Raw genomic sequence first — 11116 nt, 5'->3', positions numbered from 1 at the left:
TGTGAAACACCACATGATGATGACCGTAGTGAAAACACACAAGCCACACACTCACACTTTGTCTGTGAGGAGAAGGCCAAAGTGAGTTTGGCAAAGAGCTCACTGGTCTCCAAAGTCTCCTCCTTCGCCTTGGTCCAAAAGCTTTTCTCAGAGAGGTCCTCAGGTCCGATCTGAGGGAGAAAAACGGCCGTACGCACAGAGAGGGGGAGATGGAACGAAGAAGAAAGATGTTATCTTTGTGGTTAAAGATGTTATACATTTTATCTTTTAGATAACCATATCATCAAGTTGACTAAATTTTCCTGAATTTTTATCTGTGCACAGGGCAAACAATGAAACACGCGTAAAAAGAAGTCGACACAACAGAGGACACCGCCAGGATGTAAAAAGGGGCTGAAAGGCACAGAGGAGGAAACAGGTGGTTATTTTCTAATCTTTGCACACTGTAGATACCACAAAGCATCCAGAGCTTCAAATACAAAGAAACAAGAGAGGACTCTCGCCCCATTCTTTCTTCAACCTTACTAAGACTCTTACTCTCCTCTTCTCTCCCTCATGGTCACAAGTCAAAATGAACTTTGTATGATTTTCCTTAACTTTGTGAGTGCTCTCATTAAAGAAAAAGGACAAAGAGAAATAGTCAAACAGAGCGAGAGGGAAAGCAGTGGTAGTAAATTTACAGATATCAGTTCTTTCATTATGGACAACGCCTCAGGGATGGGGGAGTGGAGGACAGAAAAGACAGAGAAGGGAAATGCGATATGGGGGATGAGTTGAAGGAGCAAGAAAGAAAAGCAAATGCGGGGAAAAAAAGCAGGATGAGACCAAGCCAATGAAAAAAAAAAAAGTTAATTTAAATTACAAAAGAATACTGTCCTTTCTACCAGCAATTTAATTATCTTTCACTGGCGCAGTTAAAAGAAGGCTTATTAAAAAGCAATTTCTGTGACATCCTCGTCAAACACTCTCGGCAGAAAGAGAGAGAGAAGCTAAATGCTGATGAAGCCTGCTGAGGCCATTAAACAGTAGCTTTAGGCTAGAGAAAGACAGAGGGCCGTTTTGATGTTTTAACCATTACACATGAGAGGTTTGAGAAAAACATGAAGCGCACAGTCGTGAGACACACATATGCATGCCAGTCACTTTAGGTCAGAATCCCTCTACTAACGCGCCCACACTGTTGCACACAATAAAGACTTAAACGGACATAACTGACATAAACTAAATTCCATCAGAATCCCTTAAAATAAAGTCCCTCCCTGTTTCACGAGGAGCTGACGAGAACGTACAACATGAACGTGAAAAAAAGCAGAGGAAATTGCACATCAAGTGATTGGAGAGCGATCTCATTTTGAACCGCCGATCTGAGGACCGACCTTGCTCCAGTTGGCTCTCTTCAGCTGGACTTCGGGCTTGTAGTCCTTCTTAGGCTGGAGCCCGTAAGGCAGGGAGGGTGGTGCGGGGGCCACCCAGCCCCCCATGCCAAATTGTGGAGGTTGAGGGATGCCTGGGCCCGGCGGTGGCGGGGGGATACCGGGAAACCCGGGCAGTGGGGGCGGTGGTGGAGGTCCCATCCCGGGTAAGGGTGGAGGAGGGGGAGGTCCTGCCATGCCAGGGAGGGGCGGGGGTGGAGGAGGTCCCGGCATGCCAGGGAGGGGCGGGGGTGGCGGTGGCCCTGGCATGCCTGGCAAAGGAGGTGGCGGAGGAATGCTGGCTTGACCCGGTAGAGGAGGGGGGGGTGGAGGAGCAGGTACGCCTGCATAGCCTGGCATCGGCGGGAGAGGAGGCGGAGGGGGTGGAGGGGGCATACCTGCATTTTGGCCGGGTAGAGGAGGGGGGGGAGGCGGCAGAGGAACAGTGACTGTGACTACTTTGGTCTTGGCCTCTTCCAGATCTTTGGACAGCTTTTCAATCTGCAGGGAAGTGAAGACACATATTTGTTATCACCATAGATTGAAATACGAATGGGAAGGTCCACACAGGAGCCCATCAAAATTCATATGAGCATTACAACACTGTACGTTCAGCATGGACATTTGTTTTGGAAAGCTTTGGCAATATCCACCATTTCCAGTTGAATAGCCATGGCAACTGAGTGATTATATTTGAGGGAATAAAAAAAACAAGCTTAACAAAAGAGGGAAAGTAGCAACATAGAAATGGATTAAAGTCTGGCCAGGATGGAGTTTTGGGGGAGAATGGATGAGCACGCCCAGAGAGGAACGCATTACAGGGGGGAATTAAGTCCACAGAGGAATCCAAAAGAAACTAAATTAGTGTGAAATCAATTTTTTTAGTCAACATTGAAATACTAATCCGACTATATCAGTGAGGGGCCAATTCTTGAGGAAACTATCCCGAGTCATTTAAGTCGGCCAGCTGATGGTGAATCTGTGTGAGAGGACTTGGACTTTGAATGGGAATGTACCGCATGAGATTTAAAACATCTTCCTCTTAGCTGCATAAAGAGTGAACGGTGAGAAAGGGAGGGAGAGAGAGTGTGTCCATATGCCGCGTGACAAATTGTCAGTGTCGTTTCCTCGGACTTTGAACAGAAGACATAAAAGGGGCCTCTGAGGCGAGCTTTCTCAGCGAGGCGACTGATGGAGAGCCGGGCACGGCATCACACGGAGGAACAGCGGGAGATCGGCACATGTGACGAAATCTCCGATGGGCAGCGCCTCAAACACAAGAGACAGTGAGCCGTCACCGCGTGGAAGCCTGTCTGAAGGCCGCACAGCGACGCCGTCGATGCGTCGGACGAGCGTACGCGCGCTCGGGGACGAGGACTGTGGTGGCATCCGCCGCTTTGGATGAGGCTCATTTTGGAAGCGATTTAATTCTCTTACCCGACAGACAGGCGGACAAACACACAAACATTCAAAGTGAAACATCTTCATGTGGTTACGGGCACACGTGCACAGAGGCAGACTGTTCTGGGTCACTTGGTGAGTTTGGGTGTCACTCTGAGGCAAAGTCCAGCTGGTGTGGCAGCAGGACACTGACGGCTAAACAATCCCCCCCCCCCCCCCCCCCCCCCCCCGCACACTCCACTCCACAAACACACACACACTGACACTGAGACACACACACACAAGATATGCTTTTTGTTGACTCTTTCTTTTCTGGCAGTTGGCTAAATCATTTAAGGCCACGGGGCTTCTGTGTGTTTGTTGGAACAACTTTTTGGCGCTTAAAGTTGCGGGATTAGTATTCATCAAAACAAAAATATTTCTCTTCAGTAGAAGTTTGTTTTCTTCTGTAGGCGATTCCGAGCAAAACAAACAGGAGTGAATAAATGATCCGACTGAAGCTTTATTGATTCTGTCCTAATGTTCCTAACATGGACACGTGTGTGTGTGCGTGTGTACCTGCTGCTTGAGGGTGCCGAGCTGCTGCTGGAGTCCCTGGTTCTCCTTCTCCCGCTCCTGCTTAGAAGTGGCCAGCTGTTCCTTCTCTTGGCTCAAGCCCTGCAGCTTCTGCTCGTAGTCGCCCTCGAGCTTCTTGAGCTCCACCTGCAGCTCGTGGCGGGCCGTCAACTCGGCATCCAGCTAACACAAACACACATGAAGGGACACACAGAGGGAGACAGACTCTGTTAGAGTGGCCCAAGGGGCAAGGTAGACTTTTTGGTGGCCCTACACCTGTAAGAAGCGGTATCTCTACGGTTGTAGAAAAGACTGAAGATTTCACTAAGAATCATAAAGGTCCCATTGGCCTGAAAACTAGAAAGATTCTTCTTATAAAACATAATGATGGAATGGATTTAGTGTTGTTGTAATTCAGAAGCGAGCAGCGTTCACAGGCTTCATTTCACAAACTATTTTTATTAAGAGGATTGGAGAGCAGAAAATAAAGAAATACTCCACATCAATATCGACCCTGAAGCAAACCACACACCAGCGAACCCCAATGGATTATGGGAACAAAGTGTGTTTATATGCACAAGCTTTCAGTCTCCCTTTTTTTAAGAGCAGCAGTTTCCGTATCTCAAAGACCTGTAGAAGCAATTTCCTGCAGTCTAGTGCTTTCAGTTCCATTGTATAATTTGCACTGCAAATTAGTATCAATTATTGAGTTAAGATGCTTCAGTGCACTTGAATGAGCGCTCTTCTCACTTCCATTTTAAAGACTTCACATGCATTAGAAACAGAAAGCGAAGATTTTTTACCCAAAACTTGAATTGTTTCACTTTCATACATTTTCGAGGATTTTGTTTCTAGGACACTTGACAAAACAGGATAATAGCGTTCCAACCGATGACCCCACGCGCGCGCGCACACGCACACGCACAACACACACACACACACACACACACACACACACACACACACACACACACACACGGCTGTTTAATTTGCTGACGGAAGATCCGTTTCCCCTTACTGCCAGCGACCTGACAGCCGCATCCCTAATTCCTGCCAGAAAGACTGCCTGCAATTACCTCGTCATAGACAACTAGCCCTGTGTGTGTGTGTGTGTGTGTGTGTGTGTGTGTGTGTGTGTGCGTGGTAAACAGAAATGAAATGAATGTGTTTTCAGTTAATGCGTGGACGTGATCCAGTGTGACTGAACGAACGGCCATCCGTGCTCCCTTTGTGGAATTATCCTGTCGGTGGGACACAAACAAGTCACACACCCCCCCCCCCGCCCGACCCCCTCACCATGTATGAATGTAAGCGCATTTGTCCGAAAGACACGTGCGCGCTCATTCTCTTAGTCTCCCACTATCCCTCCCTTTTTCTCATTTGTCATCCCGTGTCAGACTAACACTGCTCATATAGAATCTAATTACAATTACAATGTGTCCGTGTTTGAGGAGGTAGGGGGTGGGGGGCTCTTACAATGTATGATTGTAATACCTTGTGTGCTTCTGGGATGACATGCAAATATGTCCGTGGGTATTACATGCTGTGGGTTGTTGTTGTTGTGCGTTTGTTTTTTCATTTTGGACGTCCACTGTGAATGAATGCGTGTATTTCACCTTCTTTTCCATCTCGGCGGCCTTGGCCTCGCTGGCTTCTACCTTGGTCTGGTCCACCATGTTGTCTGTGGACACACAGAGGACGGGAGAAAAGGAAAAGGTGGCGGGTGAGATAAGGGTTTCAGACAGCGCACCCGCGCGCGTCTGGGCGCGAAGACATCGCACCCTTCTGTCTGGCGCACACTGTGCACCAGCAGACATTTACAAACAGATGCATACAAACAGAGCGAGCGTCCTATCTGCCCCCCCGCCCTAGTCTTTTTCCCCCTTATCACACTACTCAAACTCAAGATCTGCGAGAAGATTGTGGAGGCATCTCGTTGCCTTCTGTTGCACGCCGCTCCCTTTAAAGCCCAGACTATATACACCTTTGTCCAAGTCTGTGGATGTGCGAGAGAGGTGGGAGCACACTCATTTCCTTCTACGACGGATACATCTCACACCAATTTCCATCAAATTGTCGAATTGTGAAAAAGAAAGCCCGTATAACAGTCTGCAGGTAATCCATTATCAGAGGCTGGGCTTGGCAGAGGACAAAATGATAAGGACACCCGCTGACCAACAGGGTACTTGTACAGAATAATTGCATGGCCTACAGGTGGTTCAGCGCCCCCGAGGGCTTACCGAACATGTGCAGTAAAATAACTAATTAGCATGAAGATGAATGCCACAGAGTAACTGGATCAAAGACAGCTAATCATGATGCTCAGGAGAGGGATCAAACAGATAGATAGCAGAGATGGGAGTGGAGCAAAAATAGAAGATGGTATTAGATAGTGCGAGGAGAGAGGGAGGCTTCGGTTGCATTGAAGATAATGCTAGTGGAAGAAGAAGTCGAAACTATGCAACCTTATATATAGATAAGCTATTAAGAAAGGCACAGAATGCTAAATGGGAATTCTATTTTGGGAAGATTTTTGCCGGATGAAAGAACTTCACATTAATATGCCAACCCACAGAGTTTCGGAGTGTAGGTTTGTGTATGACTTTACGTAGTTATTGGATGTGTAATGGAGGAGGGGAGTGTGTGTTTGTGTCTCTGGGAGTGGGGAGGGGGGGGGGGGGGGGGTTACTTCTGTCGTGGTGGCTAGGCTAAATGGGACAAACTTCGAATGGAGAGCACTAAGGGAGCGTGAATGTAGGGGAAAACTGTGCTGAATTTCAGAGTTCAAAGAAAAACACTAAATAATGCATGCAGGGCAGAATTGGGCTGCTTTCCACCGATAATAACTCTGGCAGCCTTAAAGGAGGCCAGCCAGCCTGTGTGAGCGTGTGTGTGTGTCAGGACGCATTTAGAAGCAGTGCAATTAGAGCCTCCTGCGGTGAGCAACGGAGAACTGCCATAAAGGAGTATTGAACTCTTGAGACGTGGCCTCCACCTCCATTATGCTCCGGTTTTCGTTAGCGGGTGCTTCCTCGTCAACATTTAGTCACTGAAGTGCACGTGCACATTTACCCAGTATGCACCACTCCTCACCTAAAACTCTGCATGTCATGTGTGCGCACAGGATAGAGGGAGACAGGAAATGACATGGATCACTGGCCATCATAACACACTTTCTTGATCCGGCTGGAAAAGTCTGCGTTGCTCCGATGAGCTGGATTCTGCGCCTTGCTCGTGGGTTCATGGGCTCACCATTTTAATCAAAAGTCAGTGTTGAAAACTATAGTCAGGTGCTCTTATGCAAGTCAAAACCGTTTTAGTCAGCTTTAATCATTCCTCTTTCATGCAGGCCATTAAAAAGACCCTCTCAGTGCTCATTATGTGCAAAAATGTATTTGAATCCACTATGAGGCTTTAGCATCCGCAGTTAATCAAGTGAATTGAGCATCTCCTGAAGTCAAAGTCTGCTTCCCCGACACCCTTTTGATGAGCCGCAGTCAAGGCATGGCAGCACAAAGACAGACCCTTGTACTTTGGAACTATGGAAGGTACTTGATTTCATTAAGTCAAACTGCTGAAGTCAGTCGCTTCAGATAAACATTTTGGCACAGAAGGAGTTTGGAAGCGCACTAGGAGCGGATCTTTAAACGGACACTTTGAAAAAGAGGAATGTTCACAGTAAGCGAAAGATATTTTTAACAATCAACTGGGCGCCTGATTATCGTTTTAAGGCCATTTTAAAAAATGGTGACCGTATCCTCTAAACAGAGAGGCGACCTTTCTATACCTGAGAAACTTTCTCATCCATCCATGGTTCTGACCACATTGAGCCATAGTCACAAATTGTGATTCAGGCTAAATCCCATCGGGTTGGCATAAGAACATCAACACAGCAGTCATATCACAGACCGAAAGGAGGAAGGCCAAACTGAAATGCAGTTGAAGGTTTCCATCCTCAAAGCTTGGTTTTGGTCTACGGGCATTTTGTGGCTATTTGGTCAAATGTTGGAGCAGGTTGGCTGATGGGCAGAAGGCCCTTAGGGTGCACTAGGAAGAAGGGAAGGAGAAATACTTGATCATGTGTATGTTCTGGCCCATCGACTCACCTATCAAGCCTTCAACGTTGAGACTGAGGTGACGGCACTTGAAGTCGGGGTCGGCTCCATTCCTGTGAAGCACGATCTGAGCAACAGACTCGTCTATCAACTTGTAGTACTGAGGCCTGCAGGAAGGACGGAGTGACAGATTTACAGATGGTTGGATTAGAAGACAGGGAGAAAGCAGCGGTGAGAGACAGGGGGAAGATAAGAGAAGAGGGGGGGACAATGGAAAGTGGAGTCAGTTTGGTGTGCGGGGTAAAAAAGAAGAGAATGGATCAGTAGTACACTTTGCATGCAGTATTGTAGAATACCACTTTAGTACACGTTAAGAAATCGGGCACACTATGGGAGCGGTTGATCGGACTGACGATGAGCGAGTCTCTTCATTTGTCCAGACAAATGCATGAACACAGATGCTTTATCACTCAGAAACCCAGATGGCCCGTCTGTCAGGAGCATGACGGTTTGAGTTTCTTGTCACTAAGATTGATCGTGTGCCACTGTGTTCTGAGAGTGTGTTGGTCTACGTCCAGCGCCCCATGTCCGATCAAGCCCGCTTCTCCCAGACACTCAATTTGGGAAGGTGTCTTATTCCCTGACCCCATTAGATGCTGCCAGAGTCACAAACTCAATACTTTATTCATTCCGTCTCCCGTCACTCTGCTCTTTGTCTAACACTTATTCCACTCCTTCGATAGACTACAAGGTTTTAGTTTGGCTTTTTTTTTCTCCTGAAGCTTATACTTATCCGTGGAGCGAGAGAGACATCTAGTGTCGCTCCGGAAAACTGAGCCTCACTCCAATAGACCTTGTGCTGGCTGGATCCTGTAGCTGGTGTCCTTGACAAGCCCAAATTCAGATCAGGTAAATTATGAAAAGGGTGGCTGGTAGGCCTACAGCCATATACAATATATCATATATACAGAAGTAATTGCACTTTTTAAATGACATCAATTAAGTCCGGTAAATGCACAGCATGTGAATGACACATAAATTCATCAGGCCTCCATCTGCACTTGAGATTGAATTACAGTAAGTAAGAATGTGAGAAATGCAAAGCCTCCAAACTCCTACATGGCCTTTACGTCTCTCCTCATTCTCTCCACGTCCACCTTGCAATTGACCCCAACGTTGTATTTCTTCCTCGTTACTGTCCAGCCCTCTAACTCCTTTCTCTCTTCATCTCTGCAACTATTGAGCGGTATTTTTCTGCCACTCTATGGCTCTCCTCCCTCCCACACCTGCAGTCTCTCCACGGACACCATTACAGACCACTTCTATTGTCTTCCAGCGGATCAGCTGGCTGGAGAATGGACGGATTGGAAAAGAGGGACGGACGGGAGAGGATGGTAACATAACAACCTCAGCTGGGACCGTTTGTTTGGGCCAAACTGCCTTTCCATCCTCACAATTTATTACCCGAGCTGTGTAAAACATAAATCTCAATTCCTTGCCTGTCTGTTACCATCAAGGCTTCTACGACCAACAACGAGGCTAATAAAACTGAAAGGTGTGTTGTGTGTTCCTTTGTCCTTTTCGGTAGCCGGGAGTGAAAGAACACGTATGCGTGTGTGTGCGCTCACTACACCATGGAGCCCTTGTCTTTTTATTATTCTAGCCTCAGTCTTGTCATTCATTTATTCACTCTTCCTTCCTCCTCTGTTTCCCTGGCTAAACCCCCCAGGGGCTTTGGAAGACACAGGGAGGGACATTAGCATATTTCTGGTGATAAGAGGTGATAGCGTTCATTTCTATTAAAATGGAATTGGACTTCTTTGCATGTATTAATTTCTCAGCCTTTGAACGGTCCTGCAGAAAACAAACAGCTAATGGAGGACAGGGCTGAGGAGAGAGAGGATAAATCTAAGAAAGAGGACTTTTTTATACTGTTCTTTACATTTATATATATATATATATATATATATATATAATATATATATATATATATAATATATATATATATATATATAAAAAACTACAAACTGATTAAATGTATATAGTACCAGTCAAAGGTTTGGAGACCTTCTCATTGAAAGAAAAAAAACAACCTTGACCGTATTTGTGGTAAATGCAGCTTTTCACTGTGCCAGCTGTAATAAGCAAACGTGTGAGCAGGTGCATGTGTGAGAGAGAACGAACATGTATGGTTGTGTATTCGTGTGCATGTACTACCTGGCCAGATAGTCATTGCGGATTAGCAGCAGGTGCTGCAGCAGGGACAGGAAGTGGTTTTCGCCTTTGGAGTCCTTCACCGTGTTGACAAGAATCTCAAAGACTTCCCTCACATCATTGAAGCAAAACCAGTTAAGGCTTAAGCAATACAAACAACAACACAGGGTGACACAACAACTCTGGATAGTCTCCACCAACACCACCTTTGCTGCACAGAATAAACTTTGAGTAAGACACTTTTTTTACTCATACAAGACTTTACTATACAACTGAGCAGTGTCATTTCTGTAATTAAAAATTACAACTAAATAAATAGTGGGTTGGGGACTAAACTTGTGGACGATCTAAAAACCGTTGTTGTATAACGGGGCAGCGTTTTAATACTCAACACAATTTTGTTGTATTAAACAAATATGTTTTCAAAAATCATCTGAGATCAGCAGGGAAAAGAACAGACTGTCACTGAATTGTTACTCATGGGAGACACCTGGTGGTGAAACCAAGAACTGCAGGGAAAAATCAGCAAGGACAATTACAGCAATTGGTAAAACTGATCTTTTGCCCTTTTTTGTTTAAGTACACAGTTATGGTGACTTAATTAGAGGAAAAGTATGAGTAGTAAATGTCTGAGATTCTAATTAGCAAGACAGATTTTGAATGTAAAAATGTCCAAACAAGCATAACGTGTCCTTAGAGCCGTTATGTCCATCAGGGATGAAAATATACATTTTGAATCTATCCTGCTAGAAAGTAAGTTGTCATGCTAATAACAGGGAAGAAAGGTGAAAACTGATTGTGTATATTCCTCATTTTAATAATGGAGGACACATGCATATACTTCTATATCCTAACCGTGTAACTAATAGATACATTCTTTCATTATAAAAGAAGGTTGTATATAGGTTGCACTAGAAAAGCAACACAAAACAACAAGCCAGCAGAGTTATGTTGTAACCAAGGTCAAAAAGCGGCAATTTCCACAGAGGGACAACTTTGCCCAGTAGAAGGATATTCCATTTCAATGCGGATGTCATCAAGACGTGCTTTGAGGTCCTCAGAGTCATCTTCAGCCTGGTCGTCAAACACATTGAGTTGCACCCTCAGCTCTTCGTTTTCTATCATCCGCACCTCCTGCAGGGAGAGCGGTGGGATGTAGGCGGAGGGAGGAAAAGGGCACAGGGGGGGAGATTACAGGGAGAGTGTGAGACATTGAGTGTGGATAGTTGAGAGGCATCACGCACAGCACACAATGGAGTGTTTTTAGCAGAGTATATGAAAAAGAGGGAGGGGGGGGGGGGGGGGTTCTGTACCGTCAGCTGGTCTCTGAGTCCCAATCTTAGCAGTTCGGAGCGAATATGGATCCTGAAGTCCAGCTCATCTGCCCGGCTTATCAAGGCATTGATTAGCTGCATGCAGCCACCCTGCGAAAAAAAAAAAACACTGGACAGTCAATTTCACAACGTGGAGTAACTGGAC

General features: G+C 45.9%; 2 protein-coding genes across 4 annotated transcripts in view; both read right to left on the bottom strand.

The window, feature by feature from the left end:
* The window catches only part of LOC144406190 (protein diaphanous homolog 1-like), a 125163-nt gene that overhangs the window by 46003 nt on the left and 68044 nt on the right, over positions 1–11116 (bottom strand). The gene's annotated exons all lie outside the window — the stretch shown is intronic.
* diaph1 (diaphanous related formin 1) overlaps positions 1–11116 on the bottom strand; it is a 32430-nt gene that overhangs the window by 3150 nt on the left and 18164 nt on the right. For both annotated transcript variants that reach the window (XM_078101199.1, XM_078101198.1), the window contains 8 exons: positions 10951–11061; positions 10654–10771; positions 9641–9758; positions 7475–7590; positions 4985–5049; positions 3372–3551; positions 1377–1913; positions 56–170 (listed from right to left, as the gene is read on the bottom strand). In XM_078101199.1, the coding sequence (XP_077957325.1) occupies positions 56–170; positions 1377–1913; positions 3372–3551; positions 4985–5049; positions 7475–7590; positions 9641–9758; positions 10654–10771; positions 10951–11061 (1360 nt within the window). The remainder of the gene's footprint in view (positions 1–55; positions 171–1376; positions 1914–3371; positions 3552–4984; positions 5050–7474; positions 7591–9640; positions 9759–10653; positions 10772–10950; positions 11062–11116) is intronic.

Source organism: Gasterosteus aculeatus, chromosome 4, assembly GCF_964276395.1.
Source record: "Gasterosteus aculeatus chromosome 4, fGasAcu3.hap1.1, whole genome shotgun sequence".
Classification (NCBI taxonomy): domain Eukaryota; kingdom Metazoa; phylum Chordata; class Actinopteri; order Perciformes; family Gasterosteidae; genus Gasterosteus; species Gasterosteus aculeatus.
The sequence above is the reverse complement of the archived record's forward strand: the minus strand, read 5'-3'. Positions and strand labels throughout refer to the sequence as shown.